The 21,921-nt window shown below is 43.4% G+C and overlaps 1 protein-coding gene across 3 annotated transcripts in view; it reads right to left on the minus strand.

Moving 5' to 3' along the window:
* KCNIP4 (potassium voltage-gated channel interacting protein 4) overlaps positions 1-21,921 on the minus strand; it is a 477,594-nt gene that overhangs the window by 226,273 nt on the left and 229,400 nt on the right. The window contains exon 1 of one of the 3 annotated variants that reach the window (XM_075260064.1): positions 4,671-5,134. The exons of the other annotated variants lie outside the window; for them this stretch is intronic. Coding sequence (XP_075116165.1) covers positions 4,671-4,782 — 112 coding nt within the window. The 5' untranslated portion in view covers positions 4,783-5,134. Of the gene's footprint in view, positions 1-4,670; positions 5,135-21,921 lie in introns of those variants that run through there. 3 annotated transcript variants of the gene reach the window in all.

Below are 21,921 nucleotides of genomic sequence, written 5' to 3' on the forward strand. Positions count from 1 at the left end.
CACATGATCGGTTCCACTTTACTTAATAGACCTATGGTCTCAGTTCTGCCTACTATGGAGACAGAAGAATAAGAGTTTTGGATTTCCCATGTAATAAATAGAGCTCTGGGGGACTGGGGTGGATGTTAAAAAAAAGCTTTTTTATTGCCTAGATAATCCCATTTGATGCCCAATATAAAGTTTAATAACTGTTAATAAATACCCTCTTACCAACACATTAAATATTAAGAGGGTTTATCTCAAGCAGTGATATTGATCCTCTGTTCTTAGGCTAGGTCATCAATATCAGATTGGTGGGGGTCTGACAGTCAATAACAGATTGGTGGGGGTCTGACAGTCAATATTAGTTTAGTGGGGTCCAACAGTCAATAACAGATTGGTGGGGGTCTGACAGTCAATATTAGTTTAGTGGGGTCTAACAGCCAATAGTAGATCGGAGGGGATCTGACAGTCAATATTAGTTTAGTGGGGTCCGACTAACATCTCCATGCCAATAAGCTTTTTTAGGAGGTCATGACACCTGTCAAATGATGTCACGGTCGTTGCGTAAAAGGCCATGTTGTAACTCAATTTCAAGCAAATGAATAGGATTGAGCTGAGATACTAATCACAGCCGCTATACAATGTACAGCACTGTGTCTAGCACTCCAGAGCCTCTTCCGAATACTGCAGCCTCAGCTGATGGGTGAAAGGCCGGGAATTGGACCCTGATTGATATGACATTGATGATCTCTAAAGAAAGCGCATTCCATTGTAGTCCTGGAAAACTGAAGGTCTAAGAAGACTGTATTAAACAAGGACCCGGGTAAATTCCTAGCCTCACCACTACAAATCGATCAATGATACTGAATTCCCCTATTGACTTTAAAGGCAATGGCCCAGATTTACTATTGTGGTTACGACTAGATACTTACTTAAACATGGCACAACTTTGGAGAAATGTGGCCCATCTAGTTCAGGCTAAACATTCTTGAAATGCTAGACATGGGTGTGTGGTTTAACTACTACGATGAGCAAACCAAATCAGATAGAGCTGGACTTGACCTGAACCCGAAACTTTTGGGGTTTGTCAACCACCAAACACCAGTATAATCTGGAGTGTTTTCAGTCCCAGAGTATAATAAGTGGAGGCCAAGAGGAGGTGTAATAAAAATAAAAATCAGTTATACTCGCCTTGCCTCACCTCCCTAGAGTGTCCAGCAAACCCCCGGCGTCCTCTTTACACTCTTCTGACCTCTGGCTGATGACACACACACCAGGGTCACCACTGAGGCCTGTTATTAGGGTGACATCGGGGGAATGCTTGGGTGAGGATGCCCAGGAAAGGTGAAGTCAGATGAGGGTAACTACACACCTTCCCTGGGTCTCCACTTATTATACTTTGGGGTAAAAAAGCACCACAATGCACCAAAAAAGTGCCAAAGTAGTGTTAAAAAATTCTGGCTCAAAGTAAGCCAACTAAAAGGTGGTATAAATGTAGACTAGTCAGTATATAGATACACCTGATTTATCAACCAGCATCAGTCACTGTGATAAATCTGGAGAATCTTGCACTGTCTATTAGTAAATCCAGGCAAACATAAAAAAAAAAAAAACATTTACTGAAACATTTCCCCTTTATAAGGCTGCCATCTTGCCTGAGCTTCTTCTCTGCTTTGTTAACAGCATTTAGTGATATTCTTTACAGCATTGTCATAGACAGACTGGAGGGAGGGGAATAGATAAGCTGTCACATCACCTATTGTCAGAAGTCAATGCAATGGTGTTATCTTCTATTGTAAACCTGTGTGTGGTGTATATGAGGTGATTGCTGCAAAGAAAACCCCATACGGAATTGGCAAGTGTCAGTCTATTATTAGGTTTAGTGACCAGAGTAAAACTTGGAAGATTTAAAATTTAAAAAACACCACGTGCTTATTTGCATATTGACAAAATGAGCAATATCTTGGCAACCAAGTCACCGATTTCTCGAGAGGGAAACACACACCATTTGGGGAAAACACCTATGTATCGGCAGGGTTGGGTTGATAGGTTAAGTCTTGGTACAAAAACATACTAAAATTTAAGGGGTCACGCGGTGGCTCAGTGGTTAGCACTACAGGCTTGCGGCACTGGGATCCTGGTGTTCAAGTCCCACCAAGGGCAGAAAACCATCTGCAAGGAGTTTCTATGTTCTCCCCATGTTTGCATGGATTTCCATCCCATTTTCCAAAAAGACATATTGATAGGGGAAAAAAAAATGCCCGGGGCCTCTGCTACACCTTGACCCTCACCCTATACAGTGAATAAGTCTAATTGGCTGTTTCCAGGATATCCGTAAACATATTGGGGGAAATCATTAACTCTGTGTCACGGCCTCTTAGTAATTCTGGTCGCAGATTTATGCCAGTCAGGGATCCGCTACTATCCAAAAAAGATTTCAGTACAGGTCCATGGAGCCGCCATAGGATCCACCTGACTTGTGCACCTTGTCATGAATGAGGCTCATTCTCCTGCACAAATTCGTCTCCGTAAATCTACCCCATAGAGTATAACTTGGACTGCTACAAACAGTTGTTGCATCTAGTGAATCATGGCGGCGAAGTACTAGAGCCCCCCTTTATACTTGTAAGTGATCCCAGCCATTAGCAGCAATAGATACACAGTATAGCGAATGTGCATGTAATAACCTGTCACTTTATTACATAGAAGGGTCATGAAATATTTATCCCTCATTTACACCTCCTGTCATGTTCTTCCCTTTATACTTTACTATAAGACATTTACTTCTTGTAACTGAGCCATCACAAACAGCCAAGAACAAGATTCTGCAATTAAAATCTTAATATGATCCTTAATGCGAGGTGACGGCCGCTATCAAGTCCTAAGGTAAAGCGACTGTGACTGCAAATCTTCTATTTCTGGAAAAAGTAATAAGACGCTCCTTTATCAAGCAGAGAGATCTCAGTGTAGTTATCTGGATATTACAAGGCGCACCGTGTGCTGAAAGCTGCACAAAGGAGTTTTCTTCTCCGCACTAGGATTTATGAAGTAGTTCTGTAGTCAGTCCAGACGTGTGGAAGGAAAAACTTAGCAAGATGTATTTTCTACAGTCTACATGCAGATGTAGCAGAGCTCAGTCTGTCAATTAACACAACTTGAGACTGGCATTTGTCATTTGGCACATACCGTGATTTCATGATGATGTGTTACATGCAGATGTAGCAGTATTGACTTTGTAAATAAATGGGACCTTATGATGGGTTTGTCATGTGGAATATACTGTGATATCATGATGTGTTACATACAGACGTAGCAGTACTGAGTTTGTGAATAAACTGGGCTTCAAACTAATTTGTCATTTGGCACATTGTGATATCACGGGGTCTTATTTAGTTGTTTTCATTGGACTAAAGGAAACGCTCGGTACGTTACGATTTTAGCTCTTCTGTGTCTGATACACTTAGCATAGATGAATATAGCATTTAACTCTTTGCATCCTGTTAGGGTCAATGCAACTGTGGTTAAAACACATCAAAACTACTTTTTTTAAAGACATATGCGGTTCTGTGCGGTTTTTATTCTGGATACGGTTTTTACAGATCAAACGGAAAAAAAAAGTGAGGCGGAGTTGTGGTTAAAAATGGTTCGAAATCACTTTGGAGCAGTTTGCAGCAGTTTTTGGTGCAATTGCAGTTTTTACAGGTGATGAATGTGAATTGTCACGCAGTGTAGATGGGGTGTAATTGAAAACCACTTCTAAACTGCACAATGTGAACAGATCTTTAACTATATAAGATAACTGATTAGATCGTCATGTAATACCAATGAACAAACTCTCCCCTGCTACACTGGCATAAATCGAAGCATACAGGGCAGAGCTGAGAATCTGTGCTTTTACACTTGACTACATGTAAACCTACAAATTCAGCACTGCTATATCTATATACCCGTAACTTCAAACAGGGTATGTTATACCAATATGATCAGCATGTTACCGTGATCCTAACATGTACGCAGTTTGCATAACACTACGCTAATTAACAAAGTCAACATGTCTCAATTAACATTATTTTTTCCCTGGCATAGCACCCAGCACCCTGGCACATGTTTTACCAACAGTTAAGTCATTATTCATCACTCATAGCTAGAGTGCAAAACATGTAAAATGATGACATTAAAAGAAGAAGAGGATGGCGAAGACGAAGCAGAGGATGAGAAAGTGGAAGATGTAGAAGAAGAGGAAGAAGGAGAAGGTGACGAAGGTCAGGATGAGAAAGTGGAAGATGTAGCAGAAAAAGAGGAAGAAGAAGAAATAGAATAAGGAGAAGGTGAAGAAGTAGAAGATGAAGAAGGAGAGGAAGAAGAAAAGAAGTAAAAGATGTAGAAGAAAGAGTGGATGAAGAAGTAGAAGGAGAGGATGAAGAAGTAAGAGATGTAGAAGACGGAGGTGATGATGAACTAGAAGATATAGAAAAAGAGATTGAATTAAGTAGAAGATGAAAAAGGAGAGGATGATGAAGAAATAGAAGAGGAAGAAGTAAAAGAGGAAGAAGAACCAAAAGAAGATGGAGAGGAGGACGAAGTAGAAGACAAAGAAGAAGGAGAGGATAACGAAGAACAAAGAAGGGATTAAGAAGGGGATAAAGAAGTAGAAGGTGAAGAAGATAAAGAAGTCACCATGACTTTACCTTCTGAGAAATCGATGAGCCCCAACAAATGCAGAAGCTTTAGAGACGCACAGATAATCATCACAATGCCCACCGTCTGTAGTCCCTCTGACTCCCACTCTGCCGATATCATCCTTGGAATTGACAAATCATTCCTGTTTCAAACTTTACATCTGATGGGGTTGGCATGGAGAGCGGCATTCATGGATGAGGAGAGAGGACGCAGCCTTTTTCCTGCCTCTGGAAAGGACCAGCCTGACTGAATCAGAATGTGGACTAGCTCTGCATTTCATGCTTCCCAGTGTGTGATTGTGTTAGGAGTGAGTCTCCTTGTGCGGCTGAGGTGGACCACCAGCAGCTCTGTGCTTTGACATCATTACTTGCTGCTATGGAGAGGTGTTGCTGGATCCTCTGCTTTACAACTCATCCCCACACTCCCAATTCATAGCAGGAACAACGCCTGGAAACTTTTAGGATGAGCACGTTGCTTCGTGAGCACGGCTAATTTCTATGCCTCATTGCTTATTCCGCAGATAATGGTACAATTAACCCTGTATGTTCCAGGCTGTCAGGGGCACATCACGTACACGCCATCTAATCCACTATTATTAGGACCTGATAGCTGCTGGATTATCAAATGTTCTGGATTATTAAGAATAGAAAATCTTTATAGAACATAAGACTAATATAAACTAGGCTTCTTACTCATCCATATATAATATATTCTTAATTATTTTAGTAGAGATTGCAGATTATTTTGTAGTTCTGAGACAGAAATGAGTAGTGGATTATCTGAATTCCCAGACTATCACATAAGAGATTATAGGATTATAGTACGTTTCTTCTAGACAATCTGCACCAACAAGTATCTATGATAATATACATACAACGAGATAAAGCAGAGCTGAATTTGTCATGTATCTCCTAGGGGGTCACATTATTTGTGCCTTCTAAATTATGATAATCTATTAATCATGTTAACAAACTTCCGACATATCATAAATGTTAACTGATCTGGGTGCAGTGACTCCCACCAACCACTAAAACAAAGGGGCAGAAGTGTTCAGCTATATACTTTCTATGAATTCTTACACCACACACTTGCAAGAAAATGAAGGGTCAGTGTCCAGCACCTTTGTTCTAGCAATCAGTGCGGGTCTCAGCTCCTTGACCAAAACTTGAACATATTAATATTAAAAAATGAAAAATAAAACACCAATAACTTTGAATGCTAATTTTTGCTAAATTACAAACTCAGCTCTGCTATATAGGAAAAAGAAATGTAAGAGTGTATTCTGTTTTTGCAGCTTAATGGGCCACTTCTGTATTGTACCTGCTGTGATTTGACTCCGCTAGTACAAGTTATAAGCCAAGTGCGGCGACAGTGCTGGTTACTGTAGTACATCCAGTAATAGCACCATAAAAGTTACAACACAAGCTCATTATTGCCGATACATCATCTGATGGAGGGAGAAAAGCCAGTTATGTAATGTGTATGATGTCCTCCCAACTCCCGTCCTCCCCAACAGATGGCCCTGGAAAAAAAGGATCAGCCATGTTCCATTCTCAGGAGAATTAAAGGGGTATTCCCATCTCAGTATTTATGACTATATTCCAAAGACATACTGATAGGGAATTTAGATTCTGCACCCTACTTGGGATTGTGTTGACAATATCTCTGTAAAGCATTGTGGAATATGATGGCGCTATATAAGTAAGCAATAAATAAAAAAATAATGTCATATAAATCTTAGGATATGCACAAGTGTGGCCCATCTCCATTCAATAGATGAGGTCCCATTCTTGATGCAGATCCTAGAGACAAGTCCTGCATCTATTAGGGTGCATTCACACGGAGTAAACGCGGCGCGCAATGCGTCATGTTTACGGGACATTTGCACCGCATTTTTGACGGTGCATGTTTGCGGCCGCGTTTACTCCGTGTGAATGCACCCTTAGGTGCTTAGAGCATATCCTATGGATATAGCCGTGAATGGGAATACCCTTTAAGCAACCATCAGAGGTGTCTAGCAACAGAGATGTCTGTCTTACTCCCCTCTTCCAGATGACAACACTTGCACTTTTTGGATGTTTACAGTATAGGAAGTCATACTAAATATTTATATAGTTATATAATAAGCATTCAGCCCCACGTTCAGCCACTCATAAGACTCACCGGTGTGCCTATGCTAAAGCCAGGAAACCAGAGGAGAAAGGGATCGTTCACATCTGCGCCCGGTTTCCGTTCTGCAGGTTTCCGTTTCCTGCACAAAACTGAGCAGGAGACGGAAACCTGCAGGACTCTTTCATATCCATTCATTTGATGTCCGGCTGTGAGCACTGGTGAGCGTTTTATGCTCTCCGCCGCGAAACCGTTTTTTAAAAATCGGACACAGAGTCGGACATGCAGTACTCTGTGTCCGGTTTTAAAAAAACGGTTTCGCGGCGGAGAGCATAAAACGCTCCCTGCCGCTCACAGCCACACCCGCTCTGACAAATTTCCGTCTTCTGCATGCACCACAGAACGGAGACCCGAATGCTAGTGTGAACCTAGCGAAAGTAGAGTACACAAACTCCTCTAAGTACAGATTATAGTACCGTATTGTGTGATCAGGGTCTTACACCAAGGACTCTCTCATGTCTGTGTCCCAAGACCCTCAGTACCTAGCAACTAAAGATAAGCAAACTGGTTTGTAATGAGCTTGGTATGTTACAAATTTTCTGAGGATCTCAGGTTCAGCCACACCTGAGATTTTTGGGGTTACAAATCATTATTTTCTGGGATCTCCCAGAGTACTGTATAATAATTGGAGGCCCAAGAGAGGTGCAGAAAAAATAATAAACAGTCTTGTTCAGCTTTCCTTAACTCTCTTGGGTTCCCGCACAGCATCTGGTGTTTGTTCTTTTTTGTCTTCTGGTCCACATTGGTAGCCCTGAGGGACAGCTAAAACCTGTGTTTGGACCTTTGAGGTCACATGGGGCATATAATAGCATTATGCTTGAGTCTTATGTCAATGGCATCAGCACTCCTCATCAAACAGATAAGGCCCAGAAGAACAAAGACGCTTGTGAAAGAGCACCAGACATCATGAAGAAGTCCAGGAAAGGTGAGGGAACATGAGTATGAGTGAATATCAACTCAGACTGAAATGGTGGGTGAGCATTGGGAATATTCTTGAAATGAATCTTATGACCTTTGACTATCTCTAGCTGCAACATTTAGGAACCTTAAGCGATTTTCATCTGTCTAGAAGTGGTAACCTTCTATATTGTTACAGTTATAACATACAGACCATCTGCAATTTTTTGAACTGCTTTTGATATCAATAATATGGAAGCCAAGCTATGGCTGAATCATGGAAACTGATCTTAGGAGGATCAAAATGGGGGGGCCCTATTTTGGTATTATGTGGTCACCTTTGCTATCTATAATACAATACATAGGGTTAATCTCTAGTCAACTATCCTTTACTCAAGGCCGTAGTGGCCTTGAGTTTGGCAGAAATCCTAAGAGTTGAAGAAATGTGCTGGGAGCTTTGTGGCCAGTCTTAATTTTTATATATATTTTAATGTATCCATCCAGCAGGAGGAAATAAAGGAGAAAATGTGTAGAGATGAATGCAATCTAGAATTATCTATTCGTGAGTATGAAAACTAGAAAACATGTTAAGTAAAAATAGACCACGAGACATGGTGTTACAAGACAATCTTCACCCCTGGGCGTGCCTGTGACTGTCTATGTAGACGTGCAATTTATTGATAAGAGACCAGAACCGTTCCATGACTAATTGAAAACCAGTGACTCCTGGAAGTGAGGCTGAGATCTCCAGAGGCTTCTGAAAGATTAATGATCCCTGTAGATATACTGGAGACTACAGAGGCATAAGATACTGAGCAGATAATTGCCCACATATTACAAAACGAAGGCCGCGGGATGCGGAGTGCTCAATTTACATAGATTTGGGTTATGTTCTAGAAGTTTGCAAGTTGTGACTGTGTGTGTGTGTTGTGTTTCAGTAGAAAGAAACCGTAAAGTTTACTGAAGGGACAAAGATTGCAGATATGCTTTTGGATGCAGGGATAAAATGTTTGGTTTTATCTAATGTTAAAGAGACTGTGATTTAACCTGGTTTTTTGGTTGTTTTTTATATTATCTGAAACACCATCCGCTCAGTAGTTATAGTTTTCTACTCACAGTGGCCCAGTTTTACTATTGTGGTTACAAGTACAAACTGGTGTAATCATTGCGCATCATTGGCTAACATTTTTGGACATGTGAGTGTGGATTCTCAGAAAAAGGGAGTATGGCTTAAACGCACAATCTGACAAAGATGCATGAAAATAGTCTTGCAAAATTCGGCCAAATAAAATGTGGCTTAAAGGGGTATTCCCATCTACATAATTATTTTTAAATTTGTAGATAATTAAAAGTTAAACATTTTTGCAAATTTAAGTAATTAAAAATTCTGCAGTTTTAAAGATTTTCTCTATCTTTCTTAGTGGTGGCAGTCTGTTGTCTTGATCGGTTGCAATGGATACGACTAGAGATGAGCGAACAGTGTTCTATCGAACACATGTTCGATCGGATATCAGGGTGTTCGCCATGTTCGAATCGAATCGAACACCACGTGGTAAAGTGCGCCAAAATTCGATTCCCCTCCCACCTTCCCTGGCGCCTTTTTTGCACCAATAACAGCGCAGGGGAGGTGGGACAGGAACTACGACACCAGGGGCATTGAAAAAAATTGGAAAAAGTCATTGGCTGCCGAAATCAGGTGACCTCCATTTTAGACGAATAGTGGATTTCAAATCCGGGTCATATGAGAATGTGAACTTTGTGACTATGAGACAGGGATAGCTGTACAGGCAGGGATAGCTAGGGATAACCTTTATTTAGGGGGGAATGTTATTAAAAATAACTTTTTGGGGCTCTATCGGGTGTGTAATTGTGATTTTTGTGAGATAAACTTTTTCCCATAGGGATGCATTGGCCAGCGCTGATTGGCCGAATTCCGTACTCTGGCCAATCAGCGCTGGCCAATGCATTCTATTAGCTTGATGAAGCAGAGTGTGCACAAGGGTTCAAGCGCACCCTCGGCTCTGATGTAGCAGAGCCGAGGCTGCACAAGGGTTCAAGCGCACCCTCGGCTCTGATGTAGGAGAGCCGAGGGTGCACTTGAACCCTTGTGCACCCTCAGCTCTGCTACATCAGAGCCGAGGGTGCGCTTGAACCCTTGTGCACACTCTGCTTCATCAAGCTAATAGAATGCATTGGCCAGCGCTGATTGGCCAATGTATTCTATTAGCCTGATGAAGTAGAGCTGAATGTGTGTGCTAAGCACACACATTCAGCTCTACTTCATCGGGCTAATAGAATGCATTGGCCAGCGCTGATTGGCCAGAGTACGGAACTCGACCAATCAGCGCTGGCTCTGCTGGAGGAGGCGGAGTCTAAGATCGCTCCACACCAGTCTCCATTCAGGTCCGACCTTAGACTCCGCCTCCTTCGGCAGAGCCAGCGCTGATTGGCCGAAGGCTGGCCAATGCATTCCTATGCGAATGCAGAGACTTAGCAGTGCTGAGTCAGTTTTGCTCAACTACACATCTGATGCACACTCGGCACTGCTACATCAGATGTAGCAATCTGATGTAGCAGAGCCGAGGGTGCACTAGAACCCCTGTGCAAACTCAGTTCACGCTAATAGAATGCATTGGCCAGCGCTGATTGGCCAATGCATTCTATTAGCCCGATGAAGTAGAGCTGAATGTGTGTGCTAAGCACACACATTCAGCACTGCTTCATCAAGCCAATACAATGCATTAGCCAGTGCTGATTGGCCAGAGTACGGAATTCGGCCAATCAGCGCTGGCTCTGCTGGAGGAGGCGGAGTCTAAGATCGCTCCACACCAGTCTCCATTCAGGTCCGACCTTAGACTCCGCCTCCTCCAGCAGAGCCAGCGCTGATTGGCCGAATTCCGTACTCTGGCCAATCAGCACTGGCTAATGCATTGTATTGGCTTGATGAAGCGGTGCTGAATGTGTGTGCTTAGCACACACATTCAGCTCTACTTCATCGGGCTAATAGAATGCATTGGCCAATCAGCGCTGGCCAATGCATTCTATTAGCGTGAACTGAGTTTGCACAGGGGTTCTAGTGCACCCTCGGCTCTGCTACATCAGATTGCTACATCTGATGTAGCAGTGCCGAGTGTGCATCAGATGTGTAGTTGAGCAAAACTGACTCAGCACTGCTAAGTCTGCATTCGCATAGGAATGCATTGGCCAGCCTTCGGCCAATCAGCGCTGGCTCTGCCGGAGGAGGCGGAGTCTAAGGTCGGACCTGAATGGAGACTGGTGTGGAGCTATCTTAGACTCCGCCTCCTCCAGCAGAGCCAGCGCTGATTGGCCGAATTCCGTACTCTGGCCAATCAGCACTGGCTAATGCATTGTATTGGCTTGATGAAGCAGTGCTGAATGTGTGTGCTTAGCACACACATTCAGCTCTACTTCATCGGGCTAATAGAATGCATTGGCCAGCGCTGATTGGCCGAATTCCGTACTCTGGCCAATCAGCACTGGCTAATGCATTGTATTGGCTTGATGAAGCAGTGCTGAATGTGTGTGCTTAGCACACACATTCAGCTCTACTTCATCGGGCTAATAGAATGCATTGGCCAATCAGCGCTGGCCAATGCATTCTATTAGCGTGAACTGAGTTTGCACAGGGGTTCTAGTGCACCCTCGGCTCTGCTACATCAGATTGCTACATCTGATGTAGCAGTGCCGAGTGTGCATCAGATGTGTAGTTGAGCAAAACTGACTCAGCACTGCTAAGTCTGCATTCGCATAGGAATGCATTGGCCAGCCTTCGGCCAATCAGCGCTGGCTCTGCCGGAGGAGGCGGAGTCTAAGGTCGGACCTGAATGGAGACTGGTGTGGAGCGATCTTAGACTCCGCCTCCTCCAGCAGAGCCAGCGCTGATTGGCCGAATTCCGTACTCTGGCCAATCAGCACTGGCTAATGCATTGTATTGGCTTGATGAAGCAGTGCTGAATGTGTGTGCTTAGCACACACATTCAGCTCTACTTCATCGGGCTAATAGAATGCATTGGCCAATCAGCGCTGGCCAATGCATTCTATTAGCGTGAACTGAGTTTGCACAGGGGTTCTAGTGCACCCTCGGCTCTGCTACATCAGATTGCTACATCTGATGTAGCAGTGCCGAGTGTGCATCAGATGTGTAGTTGAGCAAAACTGACTCAGCACTGCTAAGTCTGCATTCGCATAGGAATGCATTGGCCAGCCTTCGGCCAATCAGCGCTGGCTCTGCCGGAGGAGGCGGAGTCTAAGGTCGGACCTGAATGGAGACTGGTGTGGAGCTATCTTAGACTCCGCCTCCTCCAGCAGAGCCAGCGCTGATTGGTCGAGTTCCGTACTCTGGCCAATCAGCACTGGCCAATGCATTTCTATGGGGAAAAGTTAGCTTGCGAAAATCGCAAACTGACAGGGATTTCCATGAAATAAAGTGACTTTTATGCCCCCAGACATGCTTCCCCTGCTGTCCCAGTGTCATTCCAGGGTGTTGGTATCATTTCCTGGGGTGTCATAGTGGACTTGGTGACCCTCCAGACACGAATTTGGGTTTCCCCCTTAACGAGTTTATGTTCCCCATAGACTATAATGGGGTTCGAAACCCATTCGAACACTCGAACAGTGAGCGGCTGTTCGAATCGAATTTCGAACCTCGAACATTTTAGTGTTCGCTCATCTCTAGATACGACCACTAATGCAGAAACTTTCTAAGGTCAGAAAATCAGCCATGATTTCTTTATTGTGGCCGAGATATCTTCTGATACATGTACAGTAGTGTATCTGCCTGATAACCCAGCTACAATAAGAAAATCATAGCTGGGTTCCTGACAAGTCCCAGACCATAGAAAGTTTCTGCATTGGTGGTCATATCCATGGCAACTGATCAAGATAAAAGACTGTCACCACTAAGAAAGTTAGAGAAAATCTTTAAAACTTTGCAGAATTTTTAATTACTTGGGAATACCCCTTTAAATTTAGAATAGTCAGTCTAAAGATACATAGGATTTATCATCCTGTTATCTGATCCAGGTCGGATGGATGACGTGACTCAATGCTCTTTGGAGGGGAGAGGGGCTGAGTTCTCGGGACGTTTTCTCTTAGAGCTGTTATCTCCTACTATAAAGATCAGTGGGCAATCAGGTCAGATAATTGCAGTTTGCTGATAAAGATTCAGACAGTGTGCTATCTCTCTATGTAAACACAAAGATAACATTGAGATTACTGGAAGTTTGTTTGTCCTTTTAGGATGTATAAGTTTTTTTTATCTTCAAACCTGTGTAATGTAATATATATTTATTGTGCATATTATTTGATCTACATTATTATAAATTTCTATAAGGAAAATGATCGTTCTTGTACCGTGTTAGCCAGTGGGTTGGAAATATAAAAAACAAGAAAACTTGATAGTCTTCAGTACTGTTTTATATTTATAAATTTCTAGTAATTGTAATAAATAATTTCTCATTCTGTTAAAATGCCTTCTATGCCTCTCACTTAATCTACACTCTATAATTCTTTTCTCACATGCCCCCATTACTTTCCCCAGTGTCATAAGCAGGTACAGGTACTAGACATGGGTAGAGATACTATACATTGGTACAGCTACTAGACATGGGTGATAGTATCAGCAATAGCAGATTATGAATGAGGGAAAAGCACTGAAGAGTCATTTTTAATTTAACCTATGGCTGGTACATCATGCTCTGAGATAACAAAAGGTCACGTAACCACTGCTCCTAACACCTTCTATCAACTGGTCCAGAGTGGCCTAGATGGTGGGCACAGTGGCGTAACAAGTGTCTTTTGGGCCCAGGTGCTTCATATTATCAGTGTTTCTTATCTGATCCACTGCTAGCCCTGACTAACTTCTTGAAAAGCAGACTTCAGGTATGGAATAGTGTAAAAATAAATGTCATACTTCAAATGTCATGTTGTTACTCATTGTACAGGTCTATAATGATATGTGGCCGCTTCCCAACTAAAAAGAGGATATAGGTATGAATTGACCCATAGAGAATGAACCACAGTAAGAGAATAAGTAGAATGTCTCAGAAATAGGTATACATATCTACAAATCTTTCTGTAACAGGTGTCTGACATAAGTTCAGGTAGAGGCCATGCATGCTTGTAAGCAAAAATTTGGGAAGTTAATCTGTTTAAAGCTAAGGTCCCACGTTTCGGAAATACAGCTTTTTTTTTACATCTTGCTGCAGTTTTTTGCGTCAAATCCAGGAGAGGCTTGAGCAGACATATTTCAAATATTTTCCCCCATTCCTTTTGTAGCCATTCTTGGCCTTGGCTCAAAAACCTGCACCAAAATCTGCAACACAAAAGGCTTTTCCGAAACGCAAGGCATCAGAGGACTCAGAGGAGAGCAACTGCAATAAGATGAAGCGCTACAACAATAATGGGAAATGTAGGCTGTATTAGGGGAGCCATAACAGAGAAGGACATGCACAAGACATACACATGAAAATCTATAGTATTCTTTAATATGTTGTACTAAATTGGCCAAAAATGTAATAGTTTGGAATATCCACCCCTCCATATTTGGGGTTCTCTGAAGTGCCTCTGGGACCCATTGATGTGACAAGTCCAGCTACAACTTGGAGTTTAGGCTGGTTAACATTGGACTAGTGAAGTGGTTGCAAATTCATAGCTGTGAGAACAATGGAGACTGTTCAAGTTTTCAGTCACTAGATGTACGGAAATGTTCCTATTCACATACAAAAAACAGAGAGCTTGTAAAATAAGTCTTAAAACACACTGGCCCACATTAAGTAAGTTGAGTGGGCCTCGACAATGGCCAAGAATGTGCTTCAACTTGAGTATTTTTGGCACGCTGTGGGGCATCTCAGACTGCGAATGGAACAGAGTGGGAATGGCCTGGTATAGTTTTGCAAACCGGTACACCTACTTGCACTAGAGCTGCAAGTCATCCACCAATTCTTCTTGGTACTTGCTGACAATTTTTGAAGGAATTCGGCAGGGAGGTTGTTCCCACCATCTTGGGGAACTAAGCACAGATCTTCTGTGGATGTTGGTTTGCTCCAATCCTTCTGTCTCTTCATGTGATCCCAGATAGAATGGATGATGTTGAGATCAGGGCTCTGTGGGGGCCGTATCATCACTTCCAGGACTCCTCCTCCAAAGGGCAAAGCTCACACATAATATTGATTTCTCTTTCTTCATTTACTTTGTTTGGTTAATGGACAAAAATGAACCATTAACCCTTCTATGTTAAAACCATTCTTACTTTGCAGCTTTTTCATCACACCTGCCGAAAACCTTTGCAGAGCACTGTAACTGGACAATTCCTTTTACTTCATAAGACCCTTTGAAGATTTTTGAAGCTCCTCTGTGAATAGCCTTCACTCTATAAGTACGGTATAGTCACATTGACCTGACCGGCACAGCTAGAATTCATTGTCAATTACATACCAGATCCAAATTAAATGGCCATTAAACCAACCCTAAACAAAGAGATGAAAAAAGTGCGATCTCTTCAAGGATATGAAATTAAGAATGACCTTTCTATAACATTCATTTCATTCTAAATTCATTTTTAATAATTCATTTAGTAGATAATAAGCTGATTATGTAAACAAGAGCCTTTCCCATTATTCTCGACCTCCTCATTAGACTCAGTCCAAAGTGCCTCTTGTATGATTGGGCTTGATTTAAAGGGCAGTTTCATATATTTATACATGGATTATCCTCCTTGTATAATTCTGGAATTACGCAGGTATTCCATGATGGTAAGAGATGGGCAGATGAGTGTACCGTTAAAGGGTTCTGCTGTACTTAGAACAGGTCATAAATATGTGATCATTGGGAGTTTTTCACTAAGGCTACGGCACATGTATATGACTATCTTAAAGTTACTTAATAACGTAAAGTTATCCAGAGATATAATACAGCTCCTGCAGAGGTCTATGAGCCTATATTTTATTTTCAGTTTGATATGGAGTTGTCTGGGGAGTTATAAATGACTTACCTGGTCCGGTGGTTCTGGCCATATCAAGAGCACTAGGTCCTGTGATTGAAAATAGAATTCCGCTTTCCACCCTCCCGCAGATCGTTCCACCCCAGGTAACTCCATTCCCGTCTTCCCTGATTAATTACCTGTGAGATCTGGGGGGGTATCAGAACACTGCTGGGATTGAGAAATGGCCGTACTGGATGCTGGACCATCAACAATCCATGGCCAGACAAATCAATTACAACTCCCCCGATAACCCCTTTAATTTTCCATTGATTCTTACAGCATCTGCGAGAAAACAAATTGTGTAATTTTGATATATAGAGTCATAGCCTACCCTTTGTGCATTAAAGGGGTTTCCTGGTTCAGGAAATGTCTTTATACATTTTCAACTATTCTATTAGGGAGCTGATATTGAGGAATCTGCGCATGACGTAGGCAGTCTATTACTTTTAATAGTACAATGTAATTATTCTTTTCTCCTGCGGGGGCAGTGTAGGGAAATTGAACTTGCTACTTAGTCCCATTATAGATTAGAACTGACCAGGTCACAGAATCTGAAGACTGCTCTACCAAACCAATTCTTCCAAAATGGACAACAGCTTAAAAAGACATTTATTCTCCAATATTGCTAGAAAGCCAAAATATTCCAGAGTTGTGATCTCTCTGACATCAGTTACTGTCCCAAGTGATCCACTCATTGTAGATGTTGTCCTGATCTAATCCATTCAAGACATCAGCCCTAAGCACTACACTATTAGACGGCCAGAGAAAATAACCATATATCTCCTTCACCTTATCAATGAGACAATAGTTATACACAATGTATTATTCTTTAACATCTTCCCTTTTATTGTAAGAAAAAACACTTGATATGGATGTACTGTACATGTGCACAGTTCTGTAAAAAGCAATGTAACCATGACAGCCAAACTTATATTGACCTTGTCCAGGACTGTCCAATATTAGCAAAAGTAAGAAGTAAAGACATGATTTGTATGACTATAAATCTATGGCACTGTGGCTCATGGCATTATTCATAATCTCTGGATAACAAGGAAACAGATTATCTTTCCATGAGTGGAATCTTATAATAGCATGGTCCATGGGGTCCAGCAGAAGACAGCAATAATAGAAGATACCAGGGGCGTAACTACCGGGGTAGCAGTGGTAGCCGCTGCCACAAGGCCCGGGACATTAGGAGGCCTGGCCACAGTCACGTAACCCCACAAACACTGCTATCACTATATTCTGGGGTCTTTTCAGACCGCGGAATATAATGATCATATAGCCAAAGGAGGTGAAGCAACATAAAAAACATTGTTACTTACATCTCCTGAGCTCCGGCAGGCTTCGGGCCTGTTTGGCACAGACGTCACATAGTCCAGGCCAGTGTCATTATGCATCACAATGCTGGCCTGGGTCAGGTGACGTCTGGTCCAATATTAAAGTGATCTGTGGTGAATGCACCTGATCCAGGGAGGGGTAAGTAACAATATTTTTAATGTTTGTATTCTCCACTGGATCTTTGATCATTATACTCTGGGGTCTGAAAACCTCCCAGAGTACAATAATTGTTCATGGGTGGTCCACAATTGGGCATACTACTGTGTGCAGAGGCCACTATGGGGCATAATAGTGTGTGCAGGAATGCAGTTTGTGTGGGGGAAGAGTGGGGGGTCAGGGGTTTGGGGGGCCCCATGTCAAATGTTTGCCTTGGGGCTCCGCCATTCGTAGTTACGCCACTGAAGATATTGATACTAGAGATGAGCGAACACTAAAATGTTCGAGGTTCGAAATTCGATTCGAACAGCCGCTCACTGTTCGAGTGTTCGAATGGGTTTCGAACCCCATTATAGTCTATGGGGAACATAAACTCGTTAAGGGGGAAACCCAAATTCGTGTCTGGAGGGTCACCAAGTCCACTATGACACCCCAGGAAATGATACCAACACCCTGGAATGACACTGGGACAGCAGGGGAAGCATGTCTGGGGGCATAAAAGTCACTTTATTTCATGGAAATCCCTGTCAGTTTGCGATTTTCGCAAGCTAACTTTTCCCCATAGAAATGCATTGGCCAGTGCTGATTGGCCAGAGTACGGAACTCGACCAATCAGCGCTGGCTCTGCTGGAGGAGGCGGAGTCTAAGATAGCTCCACACCAGTCTCCATTCAGGTCCGACCTTAGACTCCGCCTCCTCCGGCAGAGCCAGCGCTGATTGGCCGAAGGCTGGCCAATGCATTCCTATGCGAATGCAGACTTAGCAGTGCTGAGTCAGTTTTGCTCAACTACACATCTGATGCACACTCGGCACTGCTACATCAGATGTAGCAATCTGATGTAGCAGAGCCGAGGGTGCACTAGAACCCCTGTGCAAACTCAGTTCACGCTAATAGAATGCATTGGCCAGCGCTGATTGGCCAATGCATTCTATTAGCCCGATGAAGTAGAGCTGAATGTGTGTGCTAAGCACACACATTCAGCACTGCTTCATCAAGCCAATACAATGCATTAGCCAGTGCTGATTGGCCAGAGTACGGAATTCGGCCAATCAGCGCTGGCTCTGCTGGAGGAGGCGGAGTCTAAGATCGCTCCACACCAGTCTCCATTCAGGTCCGACCTTAGACTCCGCCTCCTCCGGCAGAGCCAGCGCTGATTGGCCGAAGGCTGGCCAATGCATTCCTATGCAAATGCAGACTTAGCAGTGCTGAGTCAGTTTTGCTCAACTACACATCTGATGCACACTCGGCACTGCTACATCAGATGTAGCAATCTGATGTAGCAGAGCCGAGGGTGCACTAGAACCCCTGTGCAAACTCAGTTCACGCTAATAGAATGCATTGGCCAGCGCTGATTGGCCAATGCATTCTATTAGCCCGATGAAGTAGAGCTGAATGTGTGTGCTAAGCACACACATTCAGCACTGCTTCATCAAGCCAATACAATGCATTAGCCAGTGCTGATTGGCCAGAGTACGGAATTCGGCCAATCAGCGCTGGCCAATGCATTCTATTAGCCCGATGAAGTAGAGCTGAATGTGTGTGCTAAGCACACACATTCAGCACTGCTTCATCAAGCCAATACAATGCATTAGCCAGTGCTGATTGGCCAGAGTACGGAATTCGGCCAATCAGCGCTGGCTCTGCTGGAGGAGGCGGAGTCTAAGATAGCTCCACACCAGTCTCCATTCAGGTCCGACCTTAGACTCCGCCTCCTCCGGCAGAGCCAGCGCTGATTGGCCGAAGGCTGGCCAATGCATTCCTATGCGAATGCAGACTTAGCAGTGCTGAGTCAGTTTTGCTCAACTACACATCTGATGCACACTCGGCACTGCTACATCAGATGTAGCAATCTGATGTAGCAGAGCCGAGGGTGCACTAGAACCCCTGTGCAAACTCAGTTCACGCTAATAGAATGCATTGGCCAGCGCTGATTGGCCAATGCATTCTATTAGCCCGATGAAGTAGAGCTGAATGTGTGTGCTAAGCACACACATTCAGCACCGCTTCATCAAGCCAATACAATGCATTAGCCAGTGCTGATTGGCCAGAGTACGGAATTCGGCCAATCAGCGCTGGCTCTGCTGGAGGAGGCGGAGTCTAAGGTCGGACCTGAATGGAGACTGGTGTGGAGCGATCTTAGACTCCGCCTCCTCCAGCAGAGCCAGCGCTGATTGGCCGAATTCCGTACTCTGGCCAATCAGCACTGGCTAATGCATTGTATTGGCTTGATGAAGCAGTGCTGAATGTGTGTGCTTAGCACACACATTCAGCTCTACTTCATCGGGCTAATAGAATGCATTGGCCAATCAGCGCTGGCCAATGCATTCTATTAGCGTGAACTGAGTTTGCACAGGGGTTCTAGTGCACCCTCGGCTCTGCTACATCAGATTGCTACATCTGATGTAGCAGTGCCGAGTGTGCATCAGATGTGTAGTTGAGCAAAACTGACTCAGCACTGCTAAGTCTCTGCATTCGCATAGGAATGCATTGGCCAGCCTTCGGCCAATCAGCGCTGGCTCTGCCGAAGGAGGCGGAGTCTAAGGTCGGACCTGAATGGAGACTGGTGTGGAGCGATCTTAGACTCCGCCTCCTCCAGCAGAGCCAGCGCTGATTGGTCGAGTTCCGTACTCTGGCCAATCAGCGCTGGCCAATGCATTCTATTAGCCCGATGAAGTAGAGCTGAATGTGTGTGCTTAGCACACACATTCAGCTCTACTTCATCAGGCTAATAGAATACATTGGCCAATCAGCGCTGGCCAATGCATTCTATTAGCTTGATGAAGCAGAGTGTGCACAAGGGTTCAAGCGCACCCTCGGCTCTGATGTAGCAGAGCTGAGGGTGCACAAGGGTTCAAGTGCACCCTCGGCTCTCCTACATCAGAGCCGAGGGTGCGCTTGAACCCTTGTGCAGCCTCGGCTCTGCTACATCAGAGCCGAGGGTGCGCTTGAACCCTTGTGCACACTCTGCTTCATCAAGCTAATAGAATGCATTGGCCAGCGCTGATTGGCCAGAGTACGGAATTCGGCCAATCAGCGCTGGCCAATGCATCCCTATGGGAAAAAGTTTATCTCACAAAAATCACAATTACACACCCGATAGAGCCCCAAAAAGTTATTTTTAATAACATTCCCCCCTAAATAAAGGTTATCCCTAGCTATCCCTGCCTGTACAGCTATCCCTGTCTCATAGTCACAAAGTTCACATTCTCATATGACCCGGATTTGAAATCCACTATTCGTCTAAAATGGAGGTCACCTGATTTCGGCAGCCAATGACTTTTTCCAATTTTTTTCAATGCCCCTGGTGTCGTAGTTCCTGTCCCACCTCCCCTGCGCTGTTATTGGTGCAAAAAAGGCGCCAGGGAAGGTGGGAGGGGAATCGAATTTTGGCGCACTTTACCACGTGGTGTTCGATTCGATTCGAACATGGCGAACACCCTGATATCCGATCGAACATGTGTTCGATAGAACACTGTTCGCTCATCTCTAATTGATACTTACATCTCTTCTGGCACTCAAGCATTTCTGGTGGGGCCTCAGGTGCCCCAATCTTGCATTAACTACCATTGTATTCAGCCAGTAATCACATAACATAGATTTGACTTGCCTGAATAATAGTGAACCATTAAAAAAATAAATTTTTACTCCAAAAACTAAATATTGATGTCACAGCAATTTAATCATCTCTGGTCTTAATAGGGCTTTTCACCAGGAGCACCACATAATGGAGATTGCCTAAAATCTCTACAATACACTATCACGTCGTGATTTAACAGGGGTAATGTACAGCTTTACAACCATGGTCCCAGGAAGCTGATGTGCAGGACTATACAATAAAGCGGTCAACCTCATTTGCTTTACATATAACAAATAAATCTCAACCCTAAAGCTCTTGTTTAATGGGAATCAAAGTTAGATACAAAAAGCCAACACAATATCATTATTCATTAATTCGGCCAATTTATATATGTATATACGTGTTGTTCACAAGCATGCATAAAAATGTGAGTATTTTTATTTATCTTGCATAGTAGATGAGATTGGATGAAGTCATAGGTCCATCAAGTCCAACCCATAACCCTATCTTTACAAAACCCTGATACAGGAACTACTCAAAAGTAGCAAACACATCAGCCCGAAGAGCGCTACCTTGTGCCCGGACAGTGACTACATATCAATGATAGTTTCAGTACATCCTGTTCCTACAAAACTAGTCATGCTTATCGTTCGCTCTTTGGGGACGTTGTAATGCATGAATTTCCATAGTGCCGGCCATGCTAAGGAGAAAATCTACAATTAGCAAGAGACAAGAAAAATGAACCAGAGCAAAATATATAAATATATGCTCTATCACCACCTGCTACATGGCGTACTAGCCATCATGGCATACTCAACTAGCATGCCAATTACACAAGTACATACTGTCTTCTTTGGTTTTATGGCTCTAATAAATAAAAATAACTATTGTAGTCTTTTCGAATAATTGCTAATATTGTAATCCCATGGTATATCGGTATACTGCTAACTCCTTTATTGCTGACATTTTCACGTGGAAACTTATCATATGAACAGGAATGTTCACCTATGATTCAGTGACTTGGAACCTAGCAAGTGCAGAAATATTGGGGGGAATTTATTAAAACTGGTGATCCTTCTCCCAGTCTTAATTCATTCCCCACTAGGCGCACATCTC

The sequence above is a fragment of the Leptodactylus fuscus genome, chromosome 1 (genome assembly GCF_031893055.1).
Source record: "Leptodactylus fuscus isolate aLepFus1 chromosome 1, aLepFus1.hap2, whole genome shotgun sequence".
NCBI lineage: Eukaryota > Metazoa > Chordata > Amphibia > Anura > Leptodactylidae > Leptodactylus > Leptodactylus fuscus.